A 21,855-nucleotide genomic window follows, 5' to 3' on the forward strand; every position below is an offset into this window, starting at 1 on the left:
AGTGATCACAGCTTTGAGCCCAGTAGGGCAGCTGGTTTTCAGCCCACCCCTGTGCCCTCTTCACTGGCCCCCACCCCATCATTTGTCTGTGAGGATGCCATGGCAGGCAGCATTGACAGCCTTACTGGAGTCAAGACAAACAACAGTAACTGCTCTCCTCCTGTCCACCAAAGCAGTCCATGTCTTCCCAGAAGGCTCCCAGCTTGGTGAAGCATCTTTTTCCCTCTGTGAATCTGCACCAAACACTCCCAAACACCTTCTGACATTGGCAAGCTCCTTCTGCACACAGGAGTGCATCCCATCAGATCCCACTTGCCTTTATCTGTCCAATTTGTTTAAATGTGCCCTAACCTGATCCTCCTCCTCTGAGGACAAGTCTTCTTTGCTTCAGGCTTTCCTTCTGGTCTCTTGGCCATCAGAGACTGCTAAAAGTTGGACTAAGCAGTGAAGACCAAGGTGAAGAAGACATGCAGTATCACAGCTTATTCCATGACCTCTGTCACCACATGTCCTGTCCCTGTCAGCAGCACTTTTCTCCTAGTCTGCCTGTACCTACAGCAGCCTTTCCTACTGGTCTATGTCTCTCCCACCAGACCCAGCTCCAGGTGGGATTTGCCTTTCCTGTCTCCACCATGATGTCCCTTCCAAAAGCCCAACCTCTAATCCTGACCAGCTCTGTGCCCACCTTCAGGCAGGCTCCATGCATTCCCACTGCCCTGATCCACAAAAGGGCTTCCCCCTCCTTGCTATCCCAGCCTGCCTTAACCACATCCTACCCCACATGGCTGTGATCCCAGCCAGACTTATCCCTGTAACTGCACACAACCCCTCCCTTTACACTGCAGCTTTTGTGTACCAGCACTTCAGAGAGGAACCCAAGAGAGATGATTTCCCAACCATCTGCCAACTTTTATCACATGCTCACAGCAGATCATTTCTGTGACACTACTTTATTTTTCATTTAAGTGACTTAGGTTTCACTAGAAAGTAGTCCAGTTTGTTTATGTGTCTCTAACTAAGACAGCAAAGAAGTCTGAAGTGAAGTATCACTTCTGCTTTCCTCAAGAACAGTAACAATTTTCTATAACGCAGCTTGTCAGTTTCTAAGAATAACTACTTTCATTTTCCAAAATATTACAATATCCTGTGCAACAGTGTTCTGGCACCTGCTGAAATGCCATGCTCTACCATGTCATATCTGTGTTCTGCCCTGTAGTACTTTACAAACCATCTGCACCATGTTACATACTGTTATTATATTATAACTATGCTAGCACATTACTTTACTACAGGAATTCCTAGAGGCACCTTAAATTAAAAATCACATTTTTCACTGGACAATGCACTGTGTTCACCACTTTCTACACCAGACTCAGCATAATATGCCACTGGAGAAAGTTCAATAAGAAAAAGCAAAATTACCATAAATGGGAATTAAATTTTTAAATTAACAAATTAACACAGTTAGGCAAACTTGAAGTTATTTGGTTTGGGGGTTGAAAGGCTGGGGTTTTTTTCCTTGAATTAACAGCATCAGCAATAGTTCCTCAGGGTGCTACAAGAGGTGCTGTTGGAAGCTTGTTACTTCATTTGCTACTGCAGGTGTAAGACTGCAAAGCCCAGGCAGGAGAGGCGAGGGACCTCTGCTATAAATAGGAGGCAGACAAACCCAGAAAATGCTATGGCATCAACAGTTTCATGGAAACACAAGTGTAACATAACTTGACAGAAGAGCACCACTATGAACAGATCAGCATTGCAAATTAACCATGCAAATGTAGATCTGAACTGCTGAGCCACAGCAGCACCTAACAGGAGCAGATCAGAGCAGTAACATAATAGAAGGCAATAGAAAAAAAAAAAAGCAATAGATACACTGCTTTTAGCACATATCACTGCTGCTCCCCTGCCTCTTTTTTTAATTTTAATAAAAACCTCTCAGGCTTTAAACAAGTTCTTGTTGCAAACTAGGATGAACATAGTATAAAAATAGTCAGCTGTAGTGTTTCATCTGTGTTATTGCACAGAGCTCAGCTCAATTACACCAGTCTGGTCATAACTCAGTGAATGAATGCTTGCTGCAGAATAATCTGCCCTTCAAGTGGCCCTTCAGAGAGCAGAAATGAGCAGCAGTGATTAGCTGCTAAGTTCCTAAGTGGAGTAAGGCTGCTTTCAAATTGATTTGTGAAGACTTGCTAACTTGGCAGCAGTGCAACCCATTGAAGCTACAATTAGCAGCAGGTGCAGCAGGAAATTATACAGCTTAAGTGTGTTCAAAGGGACAAAGTTGGGTGCTGGCAAGGCCAAGAGAACAACCTGCCTCAATGTCTCCACATCATCACAAAGAGGGATATTCTGAATGAAAGAACTCTGTCAGTAAAAGAACTCTGTCAGGGATGTCAGTAACCCTCCTGATTTCCAGCTAATGATGGAAGAAGAGTGGTTATCAGTTTCACAGAGCTATGCAAACACTGAGACTTCACCTTACTCTGAATGCATTGCTCACAAGTCTCACCTGAGCAGCACAGCCATTTGTTTGAAGTCTTTCAAAACAACAACCCTTAACAGCACAGCACTGAACCACTGGCTGCACATCACAGAGCAGGGGAGATCTTCCAAAGCACAGTAGCCCTTTACTACACAGAGTCACAACTGGGTGAAGATCACGTCTTTGGGGCATTCCTTTAGGTGAGTGCCACAAACCATTTCAATTCAGAGCCCTGCACACCCCTATGGACACAGATGCAAGGGCTATGTTGCAACACCTTGTCTCTGGTGGTATGAGTACAATGAAAAGGAGGTTGATGGCTCCTTGTGAAAAACATAGTCAGGTAAATTCAGGTATCTAAGGGAAGAAGAGAAAAAAAGGAGGGCACAGTAATGGGACAACCCCATTACTTCTACAATTATCTTGCAGAAAGCACAAAGCCTCCCTGCTGCAGAGGCATAAACCTGGCCAGATTTGGTGCCACTTGTTCAATTTTGTGTAATCTGGAATATCTGAGTCACTGCAATACTATCTTTGAATACTCCTCCTAGGACCCCACTAACAGCCCTGCTCTACTATCCTGTCCTTTCTCTTACCTCCCATATTACTACTGCCATACCTTCCTACTATCTCCAGTTCTTATTAAACCCTACCAGAATGCAGTAACTATCAGAATTAGCAAAATATTACACAAGAAAAATAAAGCTGGATAGCTTTTATCCTTTTAATAAAACCCAGTTTACTTAAGAATTCAAAATAATTTGAAATCTTACTCTTCAGAAACAATTCTGGTAAGTTATTTCAGAGCTTCCCTGCGCCAGCTATGCTGCCTAATTTATTCATGAATTAAAAATTACAAATTCACTCTTTTGCTAAAACTCTCCTTTAAATAGCTCTCTGGCTGCTAATCCCCTTTTAATGTTTCTAGAGAGCAAACAGGTCTGATCATTATTCTTCACTTTACCAGCTAAAAAAAATTAAAGCTCTTTCACAGTCATCTCTGGTATAACTGTCCTTTTGTCTCATCCTTCTAATTGCCATCTTTTGTACCAGTAGTCACTTGAGTTAATCTTTCCACTTTCCTTTCACCCTTTAATGATGGTGATCAAGTGTTACAATATTTAAGGGAAAATCTCAACAGTGTCTTAGTGCTCCCACTTCCCCACTCCTGTGTTCCATCCAAGGACCCCACATATGCTGCAGCTGCAAAAGACCCAAAACTGTTGGGTCTTTTGCCCTGAGTTCTGTGTAAGCTCAGTAAAAATTTGACAGGTTTTACCTTGATTTTTAAGAGTCATCTTTGAATGTTCAACTACATTACTCTATTACCTCATTCACATTATTCTCACTTGGCACACCATGGAAAAGATGAAGGTTTCCCAAAATTCTGTAAGCAGAACTTCATCTTTTGAGATCTTTCTCCCTCTTTCCTTTCTAGAATACAAGTGTACTCCTTTCTTTTAATGAAAAATTTTCTTTGAGCTCTCTCCCTCATTCCTGAAAGGATTTTTGAACAGTGAGCTATCAGCAACTTGCTTTTTATCTATTGTTAAATTTACTCCTTTCAGAATAAATTTACTCCTGATTCCACATGTAGTTATGTTATAATCAAGTATACAAGATAAAAACAGAAAACTGAAAAATCTACATTTACATCAGTTTTGAGAGAAAAAAATATGCTAGAGAAAAAAAAAAGGCTTCACAAAGTACTGATGTCACATCCATTTTCCCTGAACTCAGTAAATAACACACTAAGCTACAAGTTGCTGAAAAGATGTCCTGTCTTGCATGATTTCAGTATTTGAGAAACCTTGCTCACGTTTTCACTTTAACAACTGAAACTTTCAGAATGAGTCTAGTTAGCTTGGGATGAGATGACCTCCTGAGAACCTTTCCAACCTAAATTACCACACAAACTGTTTTTATTTTCCCTCATTTACATATTGTTAAATTCCATTCTTCCTGCATTTTTACTTGTCATCTCACTTGCTGATTAACTATTCAGGAATGAATCCTGTAAAATCACAAGATTGCCAGGATGGGTAAAGTTACATCTAATGAAAATCAGCTTTGCCAGACTAATGACATATTACTTCAAGAAATATAAACTTTTCTGAGTACTTCAGTCAGAACAGATTTTTCCCCTAAGCTGAATGTTTGCCACATTTCTCCACCCAAGCTTCCCACCTCTGCCCTCCCCGGTAAAAGACAAATGCTCTATGTAAGTGGACAATAAAGCTCTGACACTAGCAAACTAATTCAATCCAAATCTGCAACATTCTCAGCACTATCAGCTCTTTTCCTGCAGACTCCTGACAAGTATTATATTAATGTGCAAAGTTTCCATCATAGCAACATTTTGTTTTTCCAATGTCATTTTAAAGTTTTGTTGAGCAAACAGAGCACAGCAAAATAACACTTTTAAGACTGTTGCCCCTCACTCTAAGCACAGAACAGCTTTCAAGGCTGAATGAGAGTCCTCACTTGTTACCTCCTGCACAGCCACACTATGACAATCCTCACTCTGAGCAGCATGCACTCTAAAAGATAAATCTGTGAAGGTGAGAAGAAGGATGAGGCATGCCAAGAGATAAAGTTCAATGTCTGGTCAAATGCAAAGACAGTGTAATCCCAGAGTACTGATTTATCTGCTGGACAACACAATCTTTCATTTTAAATTCTGACAACATGAGCTGTTACTAAAGCTTTAGGTATCAGAACTTCTATCTGTTCTGCATCCTCAAAAACAGCTCAGCAAGCCAGTCTGACACTCAGCTCAGTTTTAGAGAAGCTAATGAGTGACTATTTACAAAAACATTGTTTAAACTTCTCGTGGAAAAACCATGTTGCAGATTTACCATTCTTAAAGGAATATAGGTATTTTGGATGATTTTTACAAGCAGGTAAATTTACACATGTCAGGAGTTATATATTTGCAATTTGGCACAACCTCCTTCCCTGGACAATGTTTCAACAGCCTTCCCACCTTACAAACCAGAACAACAGAAAATGACCAAATAGGATGCTTGAAAACAAACCTTGGATTTGAACTTCATGATCTTGTACTTTGGTGAAATGGTGTCATTAAATTCCTTGAAAACACTCATTATAGTTACTGGAGTCTCTGTCTCTTTACCAGAAGATAGGTCGATTTCCTCAAAAACAGAAGTGAGGTTTTACAAATTAACAAAAATGTCAGCAGACGTGACAATAAGTTGAATTTTACTTTACTATTAAGAATCATGTATCTCTTCTTTTAGGAAGAACTAAAATGCAACCAGCCAAGAAATCCCAAATTTAGAAAATATTACTTGAAACAGAGGGTTAAAAAGCACAAAGTTCTCCAGACTTCAAGACCACTTTATTTGCAAAGCAGCAAAGGGTAAAATATTGTGTGCCTTTGTTAGTTAGGGTCAGGGGAAGTCACAGGGCTCTACTCTGCAGCTCACATGTGATGCACACATTGTTTTTGACTTTATCACCTACATCAGACAACACTGGCTTCCAACAGCTTCCATAAACACTGCTAAACTCCCAACCTGCCATAAGCAGGATGAAAGGCACTTATGTTTGACGTGTTTAAAAGTCACACTTACTGTTTCACGTGGCAGCAGATAAACAGTTCTCTCAATATTTTTCACTGTCACACAACAGCTGACATAGGTGTTTGCAGATTCAATCCAAACTTTGCCAAACAAAAATACCACACCTAAGGAAGAAGGGCATAGAATTCAATATGCAGTTTTACAATTAATCATTTCTAATCTTGCTTGAAGCAGCTCATAAGGTGTTCTTACACTGAAACACAACCATTGCTGTGTTAGGTCCTTGAACAACAAACCTTTCCAATGCATCAGCACATTCTAAATTGTTTTAAACACCAGCTTTACAAACAGACACCTGTATCATTCTTCCTGTCTCTACCTCCATTGCTATAGCAACACCTGGTATGTAAAATTCAAAATGGCATTTCACAGCCAGTCTCAAAATTCTGTTCTGATATTCCATTGCTGCCTGTATTAGTTTGATAATCCCTGGAGAGAGGGAGGAAGGAGAGAGATGTCAGTGAAAGCTGAAGATTATGAGAATGCCTATGCTGTCAATCAATCCTCTCACATGTGTTATCCCCAGTTTTCCACTCCTCACCTAGACCAGTACAATTGACTCCTTTTCCCTACACTTCAGTACCCTGAGATCAAGACTCAATTACCAATAAAACCTGTAGAAAACCATTCTGAAGACAACAATAGAAGCTGATCAGCTTTCAAGTGAGTATTTTTAACAAATGAGGACACCAAAAGATGCATGACATTCCTAGGAATCCTGGGTGCCAAGACAGCAGTGCAAGGGAGACACTCAGAAAGATTATACAGAGCAGGACTAAAGGCAATTGACTTCACTGTGGACAACGTCCTTACAGTACATGCACACCTCTGAGACCAGAGACCTTGGCAATAGAACAAAATGCTGCAAACTGCTAATCAAATTATGTCAAACTTAAAAATAACACGGTACCAAGCCACTCAACTGTCACAAACAGTTTGCAAATTACAAGTACAAAAAACATCCAAGTACAACTCAGAAACCTGGCTTTACCAGGTTCCCTTCAAGCTCCAAATAATTTGGCATTTGATTATATGGAAGACACTCTTCCTACAGCATACTACTATTGATGAAAACAGAAATATCCATGGCTGAGACTGCCTCAGAAACAGGGTTTCATGCATAGAATCTGCATTTCTCCTTGGCCTGGCAATGCACAAACAAGTCCTTGGTTAAGAGTTATAACTTATCTTTGCCAGCAGATCTATCAGACATAAAGGCACCTTTCTTGCTCCATTAGATCAAAGATAAATCAGTGAAGATGCACTAAGATGGATGACAGAGTCAACGTGACAGGCTATGAAAAATCATTTTCTGAGTGCTTGGAATAGATGTGCACAAGACTACTTTTGTCAAGGACAGAGAATGCTGTGGTTTTGAAGATGATGAGAGCAAGGATACAAGTTTCAGCTGCACAAAGTATCTTAAGAAATTTTAATACAGAGGCAATCTTGAAGATTTAGACAGTTTGAATAGAAGTATCGAGAAAGAGCTCCAATTGCAGATCTAAGTGACAGGGAAGATGAAGTTCTTGTCCCCAGCAATCTTTTACTTTTTTGTTAAGGGATAAAAAAAACCCTCCTTAGATAGGTTTGTATCATATGGAAAGATGAAACTGAGAGAGAGACCACAAAACAGTAACTGACTGCTTGAACAGCCGGAAATATTAAGAGCATGGAGTAGTTAATCTGTCAGAGGAGTACATATAAGCAGGGGAGTAGAAAGAAGGATACATGAGCCAGTCAAAGATAGGGTAAAAAGCTGCCTGGATTACAAACTTCTATCAACTCTAGCATGGAGAAATAAGTGGTCTTAATAACCAGACTTCACAGAATTAGATTAATTTAGAATGGAAGGAACCTTTTGAGATCATCCAGTTGAACACTGGCACACAGTATCACCCCCACAGACAGTAAAAGCAGAACTAACTTCAAACAGTTTTCAGAGACATTTCATGCAAAACCAAAAAAAAAACCCAAAAATCAACCAAGATATATCAAGCCCTATCCCCTGCAAGACTATGGAAAGAATAAAGCAAGAAAAAGTACAAATAAAGCTTAAAAATCAAAGCCTGTGAAAAGAAAGATCATGCTACTAAATGAACCAAAAGGTAAGCAAAGTCAAGACACAGGGAAAATGTCTTGCAGAGGGGAAAAAAAATAAGGGCAGGTTTTATTCGTTATTTCTTTAAAATGTTAATAGGATCACAATTCTCGAGTTCTCTGCCTAAGATCATAAAGGGAATTATGAAAAGTAAGCCTCCAAAAAATCATTAAGTTTGAAAGAGTCTTATGATTATGCTATAGTATTTACTCTTCAGGCAATGCATTTGACATCACAGCAAATGAGGCACAAACAAAGATCATGAACATGTTAAACAAAAAGCAATATCAAAATTTTCTCTTCTACATTACTAATTGAAAGCAGGTGCAGTCTTTATTATTCAATCCTGAAAAAGTCATAATGAGAAAAGAACACTCCTTGCATGCGAGGAACAGAAATCCTTTCATAATTATGTTCCATTCAGCAATCACTGACTTAAAAGACAAAAAAAAAGGAAAAATAACAATAGCGGGTTCTTTACAAGTAGCAATTTTATATTAGAGCCATTGATTTCATCAAGATATCTATGATTATTACCACTCCCATCACCAAGCTGTTCAGCCCAGCAGAGTCTCATATTTAAGTTTGGCATCCCAACTCACAATAAAAGGTGTTAACAAAGAAATGTATCTCACTCAATGCTTACAGCTTCAACTGAAAAAAACCTCCACCAACACATGAAAGAACCTTCTGGCAAACATACATGAAGCACAAACTAGAAACCCAATACCCTAAAGCTGCTGATGAAATGAGGGGATGGATGGGAAGTGCTCAGAACACGTGAACACAAACTGTTTTGCCAGAGCTGAGATCAGAATGATGCAATTTGAAGACTATGAGAGCCAGCAATCTTAATTTGAAGATAACCTTCAAGATCTAGATAGTTTGAATTAGGGGATAAGCAATACAAGACAGACCTTGTATTTTTCAGACCACCTTCCTTCCTTGACACACATACCTTTCCTTTGCATAAAATCATGCAACTGCTACAGTACAGGCTTCTTATTCATCCACGTGAATTTTGAGCTACTTTTCCAAAAACAAGAAAGCATGCTCAGTTGTTGCATCACTGAACAAGAAATTAACAACTTCAGCTTGCTCCTGGAGTGTATAAAATTTTAAGAAAGACAATGGGTCACCAACACTGAACAGTGCTAGTAGATCCCTTTTACTTCCCTACCCCTATCCTAGGCCAAGAGATGACCCTCTGACCCCACAGTGCACTGCTCTGCCTCTTCTGTACAGAGGTACAGAAATACAAGAGATCTTAGAACATCTTAGACACACAGAGCAACTGGATGAAATTCAGTCAAGTCTGACAACCCCAATTTTCAAAAAAAATCTGAACAAAAGGAATCAGATTAGCATTTTTCTGCCTTTAGCTGAACAGTTACCTGGCTGACTGAACTGATCTTCATAAGCATCCAGCCAATAAAATCTGAAGACTTGATCATCACTTTCCCCATTCACCAGTGGAAGGAGATTGGGGTCCAGTTGAACTTCTGCTGCTACTAGATCAGCTTCATCCTCATCAATTCTGTCCCAACATGAGAGACCTGGGAGAGAACAACTTCTGCAGGTTTTGCAGAAGAATAGAAAAACAATTAAAATTGTGCCTTTGCTATAATTACCATTTTGCTTTTTTTCCAGGCCTATATTCTCACACCTTTTGTTTCTCTTTCCACTACCAAGCAACATTCCCAACAGCTGGGTTACCTCAGGTTTCTTCTGCAAAGAGGGATGGAGTGACAAAGACAGAAACCCACATTTAAGTATGGGCCTTGAGACACCACACACAGGCTTTGAAAAATCAGTCACCTGCTATTTCAGTCTAGGTCAATTCAATTCTTCACATATCAAATATACCCATCCATCCATACAAGTTGCTTAGTGGGAACAAAGGATTATTTCAACAAAACTACCTTTTCAGTCATTAGATGTTTAGGTCTTTTTCATCATTCAACTATTTTACAGTTTGAATATTTTGTTATGGAAACATGATTCAAGATTTTCCAAACAACTAAAAAAATCCAAAAACAGGGAAAAGCCCACCTTTTTTCCTATTTCCAAAGACATAGCTGTTCACCATTACTTTTAGCAACAAAACTTTTACCTACATCTGTTACAAAATACTTTCAGATTTAGAGTAAGTATTGCTAGAAATTCCTTAGTTTTGCTTACTGACATCAAAATTCACTATTCAACACTTACATTGAGTCACGTCAGTGTGTGAAATGTTGTCACATGCTAGAACCCAAAAACATCAAATATTTTTCAATTAAGTAACTATCAGCATGTTACTATTCTTAATGTAACTATGAAGAAAAAAGCATTGCATAGCATTATTATCATTCTGTCTATGTCACAATTATCCCTGTGGCAAAGACAAATATGAAGCTAAATCTAAGGTGAATGGAAACTGAGAGCCTTCTTAGTGGAAGAATAAAAAGAAGCAAAAAAGATTCTTACAAGGCAGAAGTCTCTTTCTTCTCTGATTCCAGCTGCTCTGTCTCTTTCTTCTCAATTTCACTGTCTCTTTTCAAGCTTTCAGCTGTCTCAGGTATAGTTTCCACATGCTCTGCTTCCATAGGTTCATCAAAGTCCTCCTCATCAAAATCCATCATTCCCTGATCATCATCTGGAAGTGCTGCAGGTAGAACTAAAGGCTTGAATCATCAAAATGACACACTGCATACCATAGCAGTATGCAGTGATAGCACACTATAAGCATGACCATAATATACAGTATTGATAGCTTAAATATGATACTTTGTTCTATCTAAACTAGTACAATTTAACAAGTGTTTTAAAACTACTAGACCATATTTAAAGAGTTTCCAGAATTGGGTTTTTATTTACTTTTGATACCTTTAGTAGCTTTCTCTCCTACTGCCTTCACCATTCTCTCATTTTCTATAGGTTTTTGTACATGCTTGGTGTCCTTATTTTCAGAGACTCTGACAGATTTTGATGTATTATTGGGGTGCTTAAGATGAAATGAAGCTGGAGGAGGAGTTTCCTTTCTGACATGAGCAGGTGCTTTCTTTGATATAGGGGTGATTGCCTGAAAAACATTTCCACCATGAGTTAAAAATAATCTTGTAAGAGCAAAGAAAAAAATAAACAAAACCTTTGACTTGCTATTTGCAGATCTAGTAACCAGGGGTAGAAGAAAAGTTACACATATTTTGCACCATGATCCTCTCTTACTACATCTCCCCATTTTTTGCAATTGCTTCTAGTTTTGATGACAACTGTTAAGATGAGCAGCACTGGTGATTCTTTTCAACATAAGAGCTGATGTCACAGAAGGTTTCACCAATGAGACGTATCTACACTACTTCATTTTCCTTCTACAGACCATTACCAACTATCTCTTCATATTTCTAGCTATCAAGTCCTTTCCATTTACCAGAAATCCTAATAAAATGCTAGCCTTCCATCCTCAGCAGCCCATCCTCCTCTCACTCCAAAATTTTCCACTAGGGCAAACTTCTACCCATAGCAACAATTTTCCATTTGTTTTCCATTTCTGCAAATGATTGGTTTCTTATCCTTTTCCACACTGCTGCTTATTTCACCTCCCATCCTCCTCTCCTTGCCACAAGGAACTTTTCTACTCTTTGGAAAAGAGACAGAGCAGAAACTCACCCTCATATGATGCACTGAACATTGTAACAACAGTTTCACCTGTCAAATGTACCAGCTACAAATTCCTACTAGACCACAGACACAAATTGTACTGTTTATGTGTTCACATGAAAGGCAATGCAGAAAAAAGCACAAAGTTACACTGTAACACTGCTATGGAAGCTTAGGAGAAAGTTAATTTCCAGGAGGAGAAACAAAAGTCAACAGTATTCAAATCAACGAAACCCAGATTAGCGCTTATTAGCAATAAAAACATTTTTTCCCCCTTTACCTTAGGAGTTTGGGACTGTACAGAGAAAGGATTGAGTGGTACTCCAGCAGATCTTTTCCTTTTCAGCACTATAACTGGTGGTGGACTTAGCTGAACTGTCTGAATATTGAAAGAACAGAGAAAGTGACAAAAGTAAAAGTTGTTTAGTATTTTCTTTTGCCTTGGTTAGTAACATTTTCCATCCAAAAGAAAGAGAGACACCAATATTTTTGGCTGATGAAGAAAACAGCTCCTGATATGAAACCCAGCCCCATAAAATAATGTTACTTGAGCAATGAGCCCATGAAGACACACACTAGATGTTTTGGGAGAGGAAACGATCTGAGGAAAACTGCCATCAATAAGTGAAACAGTTTTCAAACAGTGAGAATTTCAATAGCTAACTGTGCCTTTATCGCACAAGTATCAGAATAATTTGTGCTGTTTTTCATATCTGCTGAAGCAGTAATACTGAAGATACATGTCTCATGAAAGGCTGAAGTGCTCTTTCAGTACTGTTCCACTAGAGGAAAACACATTTGAACTTATTTACAGATATTTTATACTTGACCTTACTGACAGCTAGTAACAGCAGAAATTTTACAAAACAAATAACAAAACAAAAAAAAAATTAGTAGCTAACTAATATTTAAGTAAATAGAAGCCATAGTGCAATTATTTTCCCTAATCAATGTTCCACAAATCTGTCAGCATTAAATTGCATTTCTTTAATGATACCAGGGGGCAGGGGCAGCGTTAGTCATGGGGGGTTTTATAGCCTCAATCAGATGTCATGAAGAGGAGTAAAATAATAAGAGCACAAAACTAAGAGAATAACTTTACATTGGGACATCCTATACCCTTTACTGGGCTGAAAAAACACATTCAGCTTATTATGATTCAACACATTCCACCTCAGTATCTCACCACTACAGCAGTTTCAACATTTACTTGTGAGCAATCCTTTTGGTTTTAAGAAATCTTGCTCAAAGGGCATCACATATTTGAGTCCAACCCTGCACTCCTGCCTCCAAGGGAGTGTTAACCTGGTTCCCTGCAGGAAACCATGGGAAGCAGGAGGCAGACAGAGGTTCAGGTTACATCACCTGCTGAAACACTGCTCCCTCAGCTCCTCCCATACAGCTCACATGGAGATGTCCTAAGCTGAGGTGTGGTGACAGATACACAGCACACAACTCAGAGGCAGCCAAGTCCTCTTTCACTCCTGTGACTCAAACCCTGAAGGCTGCATTAGCACAGGCTCCACATCACCTTGATATAAACAATCTGCAATCAGGTGACAGAGGAATTGCCTTACCAAGCAATGCAGTCATGCAACATCTGCACAGTAGAGACAACAGCACACACATGTGGAATATATCAACGAGATGTGCTGTGGATGAAATCAGTCCTAGATTGTCTAGTTTCACCAAAAAAAAAAAAATCTATTTTCTTGGTGTGTTCCATGACAAGTTAATGGATTAAGGTTGCTTCCAAGAGATTTTATTAACATACTTACTTCAGCACTAATATCTTGAAGAATATCCCCCAGTAAATCATCCTTGGACAGGTCCACAGTTTTCTGTAAGGTAAGAGTAGCCAAACAGGTCTCAGATATATGTGCAAACCCAATCAAGGAGAACAGCAGTAAATGACTAGAGGATTTCCACAAAACACACACAACACTTTCAGAAGTGCTCCATACACAAGAGATCATAATAGAAGTTTGTCTCACTAGACACAAGAAACTAAAGTGAGACTTTACTCCATTCTCACTAAAACTGTGAACAAGTCAGAAATACTTAAATTCAAAAATGTAAAAACTTACATCTGTGTTTTTCTTCCCAGCACTGGCCATAAACATAGACTTAATTGTGTTTGGCTTTGACACCACAGATTTTTTCACATTCTTTTTATCAACTGTAGATGTTCTGCCACCTTTTCCTACCAAAACAAAAAAAATTTAAAATGTGAATTTCATGTAAAAAAAATCAATGTTTACTTTACAGGTCCAATTATTAAAAGGGACAGATAGCCAAGGTTGTCTGCCTCTTCTACCTTTGCACTTCTGGCTGAAAAGAAGTCTAGTCATCTTTCAGCTTTGTAGCAGCTGTCATGCACACACAAAAAATGAAAAACCCTCTCATAACCCTCTCTTTCCTAATCATGTCAGAGATGCCTTTTGCATACTCCAGAAAAAGGACAAAGATACTTCACATGGAAGGATTTCCAGGGAATAAAAAATGAATGTCCAGGAGTTTGGCACTAGGCTAGGATTCTCAACATCAGACTCAGTTTCTCAGTTTGCCACCAGATTACATTAAAAAAATGGGAAAACCATATGATCCAAGAGTCCTACAAGCATGCAAGTACTTCAGTGGTCAAGAGAAACCACACATCTTTTAGGCACTGGCTTTGAAAACCAAGAGTCCTCCCAGATGCATTTTTCCTAGAAGTGAATCCCCATTCCAGAGCAGACTGAGCAGCAGTGCCCCAGTTGTGCTGAAGCAGCAAACAGTGATGTGAGCTCAATTTGTGAGCCTCCATCCTCTGCATCACGGGGGCTGAATAAAATCCACAGGCACCAGATGACAGAGCTTCAAGTAAGAACACGAAGTAATCTGTCATTTGGCCATATTTATCACATTTACTGATGGCAGGAGGTTGCCCATTTTGGGCACCTTTTAAAAGACCCTGGCAGTCTCCAGTGGTCACATGCAAGTTACCTTTCTTATTGGAAATAAGAGCATCATCATCCAGATCTTCATCAAAGATTTCCCTTCCATCTTCTACATAACCTATCCCATCTGTAGAAAAAATGTTTAAAAACTGTGGTTTAAATTCTGTCTTCTGATATTCCTGAGTTTTTTACATATTTAAACATTTTTCCCCCTTTAATACAGAGCAAAAGTTACAAAAGTAAGTATTAAAAACTACAGCACTCTCAGCTCTATCTTCTATTAGACTAACTATATTCTTACATATTTAATTAGAAACTATCAAAACCAGTACTTTTTTTGTAAAATTGTAACACTGGTAACTGGAAATAAAATTTCAACAACAGGTCTTCATGGAAAAATATTTTCATTACCATCCCAACAGACTACTATGAGAACAATCCAAGATTAATTTCCATTAAAAGAATGCCTTTGTCGTGTCTCCTAAAACAAATTTTAAGAATGTACTAACAATAACTTACCTCAAAGCATGAACATTATGAAGCCTAATTGAATTATAACACTAGAACCAAAATAACTCTCCAAATTAACTTACCATCATCAACAATCCAGTCATCATCCTGACGGTCTCTGACCATCTTGGAGTATTCATCCTCATCTATTTCATCATAAACACCCGTGAACTCCTCAACCTACAGTTAAGGCATATGAGGATTAACAGTTTCCAGACCATCAATACTGCAGATCATCAGGCACAATGTAAAAATCCCGAAGAAGGCCTGTAGGGTTCCTACACTGCTACACTGTTCACAACTTTTGGCAGTTATAAAAGACAAGTTATCAATTCTTAAAACTATCACAGTATACTGAAACTCAAAATCTACTGAAGCACTGGCAGAGATTTCATTTGAAAGCTACTTGCTTTATTGCTCATTTCATTACAAACAAAAAATTTAAAAAATGAAAAACCTAGCCGTGAAAACTTGTGCCCTTGGCTCTAGTCTCAAACACCAATATGAGCTGAATGAAAAGGAAAGAGATTTGATGTACCCAAGCAGAGTGTTCACAGAAAATTTGCATGTTAATGATTTAAGGACTTCTGGTTTCTTTACATTTATTCACCTCAATGAGGAAGTCACTTCCTGTTGGCACCAGACTGGACAATGTTACAGTATCAATGTTACACTGACAGATTTTACTTACACCGCTTAAATTGAGGTCTATTTGTGGAAACACAGCATATCAATATTAATGGATTTCAGTCATGTAAAGTTCTGAAATTAAAGTTTCATATAATTTGAGATTTTAAAGAAAGGTACTTCCTATCATAACATTAATCATGCAATTTTAAAAACTGGTCCTTCCCTACAGCATAGTTCTCAAGCAATGGCAGTTAACAAAAATGGGTTAGTTTTGAAAACAGAAAGAAACAAATAAATTATCTAATAAATTATATTAGAAAGCAGAAAACTACAGCTACACTCAGAAAAACATACATAAAAACACAAAAGCTGATCTGAAAGGCTTATTTTGGTTCCTCTAACTTTTACATATCTTCTCAGCTCACATGCACTTTTAATTAAGAAGATGACGAATTTTCACCTCATATTTTAATTTTTCCCCAGCTTTGGCTTTTTTCAGACGTTCAAGTGCTTCTTGCTGGCCTCTTCTATTCTTCCTCTCACGTCTAGAATGTGATGCTGCAAAACTTCCAGACTCACTCATAGCTGTAATTAATTAAAAACAAGATAAATTAGTTTAACAACGAGGTCTTAGTTTTGGTACTTAAGTGTCAGTGATGCATTAATAGACGATTGCAGTTTTGCTTAAAACCAAAACCTACTTGGCTAAAAGCTCAGTCACAGATGGCTCTTCCTAAGCCAGTTCTGGAATGATGCTGAGGGCATGGCCTGACAGGGAGCTCAAATAGCCCTCTCATGCCAGCTCACATTCAGCATGAAGCTACCACCTCATTTCCAAAGCACCTCTCAAATCCCATCAGCCTTTCCCTGTAAGAGATCCCCCCACCACCCTTTCCTTGGGAATTTCCAGCTCCTTTTATTTTGCATGTCTCCATGACAACTCAGGAACACCAGACTTGGAGAGGGCCTACACTGCTACAAAGCAGAGATGTTTTTAGGCGATGTTTTTAGGAGGTTTCCACAACGTTTGAGTGTGACCAGATTGAGACAAACTAGAAATCTGCTGACAGCTGTCACCCCATTTCCTCTTCCACTTCCTTCCCTCCCAAATACTCTCCCCAGCAAGAAGATGCTTTGTACTTCTCCAGAGAAGAAAGAAAGATGCTTTCTTCTTCTGCAGAGGGGAAGGAACACTTATCTGACCAGAGGGAACAAACGGGCCCAACCCAAGTCCTAGCAGCACGCACACAGCCCAGGGACGAGGCTGCTGGCTCGGTGTGAGGAGCTCCACACCCGGTGCCGGCACAGGAGACCCAGGCGGGCAGAGGAGCCGGGCACTCCCCCCTGAGGGCAGCAGGACATCATCACTCTGTGACCGGAGCTGCACCCCGGCAGCGCGGCTGAGAGAAGGCCGGATCGGCATTGCTAAAAGGGACATCTGCACTGCCTGCTGCCCTGTGGGGGAGAGCAGCACAGACCGCTCTGGCCGCGTGTATCTGTGTCAGTGCTCCACCTTTACTGCACGCCTCAGGCAGTGCGCTCCTCTGGGACACGCGTGCTCCAGCCCGAGCCGGGGCCACCCGCGCCCGCCACTGCCCCCTGGGCTGAGACGCGAGCGGGCAGAGCCGCCCCAGCCCGCGGGGCTGCACCGCCGGCGCGGGGCCGTGCGGCCCGAGCCCGTCCCCGGGCGGATCTCCCCGTTCCGCGCCCGCCCGGAGCGGGTCCCGCCGCTGGGGCAGCGGGGGCGCGGCCCCGCCGAGCCTCCCAGAGGGACGCGGGACCCTCGCGCGCCGCTGTCCGCCCCCACCACGGCCGACGGACCGACCGCCGCGCAGGCGCGCTCCCGCGCCCGGTGCGCGCGCGCTCGCCGCCGCCGCCAGCGCTGCTGCCCGGTCGCCCCCCGCCTGACAGCGAAACGCCAGCGCCTACGAGGGACAGGGACAAGGACAGGAGGACAAGGACAGGAGGACAAGGACAGGGGCCCCGGCCGCCCCGCCGTCCCCGGGTCTCACCGTCCGGGCCCCGAGCGCCGCTCTCGGCCATGGCGCTCGCGCCAAAGGCTCCCGAAAGTGGCGCGAGACGGGAGCCCCGCGCGCCGCCGCCGGGGCCGCAGCCAATCAGCGGGCGCGGGGGCGGGGCCGCCCCGGGCGCGGAGGGAGCGCGGCCCGCGGCAGGGCCCGGCCCGGCCCGGCCAGCGGGGCCCGCAGCGGGAGCGGCGCTCGGCGCCGGGCGGAGCCGCTTCCTGCGGGAGGCCTGCACCGCCCGGCCGGGCCTGGCCTGCGCTGCTGCGGCCCCGGCTTGGCCGGCCTTCTTTTGGCGCAAGGGCCGGCGGTATCCCGCGAGTCTGAACCGTCTGAGCAGGGCTCCATCTGCTGCAGGGCCCATTGCCCGGACGGGTCCGGTGCCGCAGCTGGGGCAAAGCCATGTTTAAATGCTTTGTCATAAATGTATCGTGTCTGAATGTCGCGTATAAAATACATCTCCTGAGCTGGGAGAGGGCGGTGGCCGATGCCAGTTGGAGCCAGGCTGGAGCGTGAGGGTGAAGGATCACCTGCAACAACATTAAAAACAGGGATTTCACACACGATTTCCATCGACCTGTAACCCTTGAAGGGCGAATAGTGATCATGACAATATTAATTTATGTGGGAGCCGTGATCTTCTTTTTGCGTATTTATGTATGATGCTCTATCACAAGTTTCAGGAACTTCTTCAGTAAATGACTAGAGTCTTTCAGAGGCTGGTCAGCTTAGCGACAAAATATGTTTATATATATATTTTATATATATTAATGTATATATATATTTGTGTGTGTAAATTTTACATGCACATATAGTTTACATATATAAATATATCTATTTTTAATATATTATATATATATATATATATAATAATATTGGATGCCCTTCTATTTTCCAAACCCCTTTTCCTTTTTATTTTCTTCTTCACTACAAATGAAAAGAGGAAAAAAAGTAGATTCAGACTAGATTTCTGATATCTCAAGGGCCGAGTGTGTGTAAGGCTCTGAGAAAGGACCCACCAGACTTTTGTTCTTGCATACCCCTGACTTGGTCAGGGCGGGAAGGTGAGGTATGTTCTCTTCATTTTGATGATACAGAGATATCTTCACTCAACTGTGTCAAGAGTACTTACACAACAGCCTTCAGCTGAGGATCAAGGACTATGTCCAGAAAATTACATATTTCGGTTTCAAGCAAAGATGGGAAAAGGTTTTAGAAGCTTCAATTAAAACAACTGAAGTGTTACAAGTCCTCTCTTCTAGAAGTGTTCACATCTGTGTGTGTGTGCATTCACCCAGGGAAACTGATGGGGTTTGTGCTGTTTCACCATAGATTAACCTCAATATTTTGTCCAGAAACATCAGTGCTAGCCAGTCATTACTCAAAAAAACCTACCACCATCACTTGTAGAATTTTGTGCAGAAGCTTGTGAAAATTTGCAGGCAGTGACTCCAGCTTCTTGCAAAGGCAGGTGGCACCACAGGGCTCTCTCCTTAGGGCTGATATCCTGTTGCAGAAATGTGAACCAATATTATTTGGTCTGAATATACTGATTGTTTTCAACTATGTGGTAATAATTTATAAGGTTCTGAAAATGAAAATTACTTTCCTTCCTTCTCTACCAGGGCTCCTTTGCATTAGTAAGAAATAAAAACCCTCCCAATCCTCCAAACTTACATACCCAGGTGCTAGTACAACATTATCCCACTGCTGGACCTAGTCTAGGTGGAAGCAGAAGAATGACCCCAGCCACCTGTGGCAGCTCCCTGGTGTCAAAAGAGGCGGGACACTGACAGCCAGAGTGCCCATTGCAGGGACAGTGACCCCTCTCAGCTGTACCTAGTTAAACAGGCTTAGCTGTGGCAAATGTGCATCCCCAGAAACACTGACAGCCACAGGAAGAATGTCCCTCTGATCTGCTGCCCTGGTTTCCACCACAACTGAGTTAATTTTCTTCCTAGTAACTGGTACAGGGCTGTGTTTTGCATTCTGGGAATACTAATGCTGATAGCACACCGATGTTTTGGTTGTTGCTGGGCAGTGTTTACACTAAGCCAAAGGTTTTTCAGCTTCTCACTCCACCCTGGCAGCAAGGAGGCTGCAGGGCACAAGGAGCTGGGAGGGGGCACAGCCAGCACAGCTGACCCCAGCTGATATTCCATACCATAAGATGTTGTGCCCAGTGTATAAACTGGGGGGGAACCTGGCCAGAGACCCCTGCTCAAAACTGTCTGAGCTTCAGTCAGTGAGTGGTGAGCAATTGCACTGTGCATCACTTACTCTGTAAATCCTAATTACTGTTCTTCTTTTTTCTCCTTTTTTCTCCTATTAAACTGTTTTTGTCTCAACCCTTATACTTTGGGTTTTGCCCCAGTTCTCTCCCACATCCCACTCAGAGGGTGGGTGGGAGAGTGAGTGAGTGGCTGTGTGCTGTTTAGCTGCCTGCCAGGTTAAACCAACAACACCTACACAAACCCTCTCCTCAGAGGAGTGTGGCACTATTTGCTTTACTCCTTTTTTTAAACATGTGCACAATCACCAAGAGTGGTGTGGGGCTCAAAATCAGAAGTTACTCAATTTTTAAACCACAATACATAAAAATTTATAAAATAACAATATCTCTAAATTCTTCAGTTTGAATAAAAATAGAATGCCAGTGCATTTTACATATACCTAGGCTTCAGATGCTTTGGATTTTTGAATTGGCTGGACTTTATTGCTTTTGATTACAACTAAACAATACCCTTTGTCAGCTGTCATGTGAGCAGTGGCATGTTTGTCATTCAGGTGGTGCTGTGCTTTGAACACAGTGACACAGTTAATTTCCCCAACGGAAGTTGTTACCATAGCTCCACTGTGGGACAGCACAGACCAAACAAAAGAGTTTTTCATGGATGCTCCTTCAATCCTGACATTCAGCTCTGGCCATAACAAGAATGCATCTGTTTCCCACAGCACAGCATAACAAGCATATTTAAATGCTGCAGGGAGAAAAAAATAAAAGGTGGGGGGAGCAAGGGATAGGCTTTGCTTTGGGAAGGAAAAATAACCCAGCAAGATTTGGGACTTCCTCTGCTACAGGCTTTATCACAGCAGATTGCTTTGAGCTGATCTTTCCCCTCCCTTTGGACAACCATACAAGAACAACTTGGCATAACCTTTGCTCAGTTGTCTTTTAAGAACAAGAAGTGGGAATTCTGGTCGTCCAGAGCCGACAAGATTCCCTCGAGGAAAGTGTGATAGCTACAGAGGAAAGTGCAAGACAAGTATAGTAACAAAGATGGTGGGCAGCAAAAAACACAGTACAGAAGAAGAACCCCAGGAAACTCCAAGATTTCAACAAAAGGTGACAAAGATGTATTTTTTATTTTGTTTTCTCAGAGCTGTAATTTAAATATGTAAGTTATTAATAGTAAATACTGTAAACTCTTTGCAAGCATTCCAAGATAATATAAACAATAGTTTATATTAGCATAGGAAAGTACAAATGGAGTATAGTATCAAAACTAAGTTAAAAGGGCAAAATAATTACTATATTGAAGATTTTTTTTCTTCCTTTTAATGACTAGAGTATGCTTGATCTGCTGCAAAAACAGTAGGACAAAAAGTTAAAACTCTCACATTTAGACATTACAAATTAAGCTTATGGTAGGCAATGCTTTTGATGATGAAAAAAATCTGTTAAAACTAAGAGTGGTACATAAAAACAATGCCAGTAAATCGTGAATGACAGCAAAATAGCAAATTCACCTGTACCATGTCTACCTCAAAATGCTTAAATGCTATTATATTACTTAGTTAAGTACAGACTGTCTTTGTGGAGAATTGTGTGTGTGTGCATGCTACTCAAATATGAGTGTATATGTTCTATGTGTGTGTTTCCTACAAACATGGAGTATTATCTTACTTTTAATCTTTA

General features: G+C 41.1%; 2 protein-coding genes across 2 annotated transcripts in view; one reads left to right on the forward strand and one right to left on the reverse strand.

The window, feature by feature from the left end:
• The window catches only part of POLA1 (DNA polymerase alpha 1, catalytic subunit), a 184,303-nt gene extending 166,296 nt beyond the window's left edge, over positions 1-18,007 (reverse strand). The window contains 12 exon segments of the mRNA XM_063182342.1: positions 5,527-5,643; positions 6,085-6,197; positions 9,589-9,767; positions 10,664-10,841; positions 11,063-11,258; positions 12,117-12,215; positions 13,615-13,677; positions 13,924-14,039; positions 14,822-14,902; positions 15,369-15,465; positions 16,376-16,500; positions 17,928-18,007. Coding sequence (XP_063038412.1) covers positions 5,527-5,643; positions 6,085-6,197; positions 9,589-9,767; positions 10,664-10,841; positions 11,063-11,258; positions 12,117-12,215; positions 13,615-13,677; positions 13,924-14,039; positions 14,822-14,902; positions 15,369-15,465; positions 16,376-16,500; positions 17,928-17,958 — 1,395 coding nt within the window. The 5' untranslated portion in view covers positions 17,959-18,007.
• A 2,903-nt stretch (positions 18,008-20,910) lies between these two features.
• PCYT1B (phosphate cytidylyltransferase 1B, choline) overlaps positions 20,911-21,855 on the forward strand; it is a 41,130-nt gene continuing 40,185 nt past the window's right edge. The window contains exon 1 of the mRNA XM_063182357.1: positions 20,911-21,282. Within this exon, the coding sequence (XP_063038427.1) occupies positions 21,217-21,282 (66 nt within the window). The 5' untranslated portion in view covers positions 20,911-21,216. The remainder of the gene's footprint in view (positions 21,283-21,855) is intronic.

This window comes from Melospiza melodia, chromosome 2, assembly GCF_035770615.1.
Source record: "Melospiza melodia melodia isolate bMelMel2 chromosome 2, bMelMel2.pri, whole genome shotgun sequence".
Taxonomy (NCBI): domain Eukaryota; kingdom Metazoa; phylum Chordata; class Aves; order Passeriformes; family Passerellidae; genus Melospiza; species Melospiza melodia.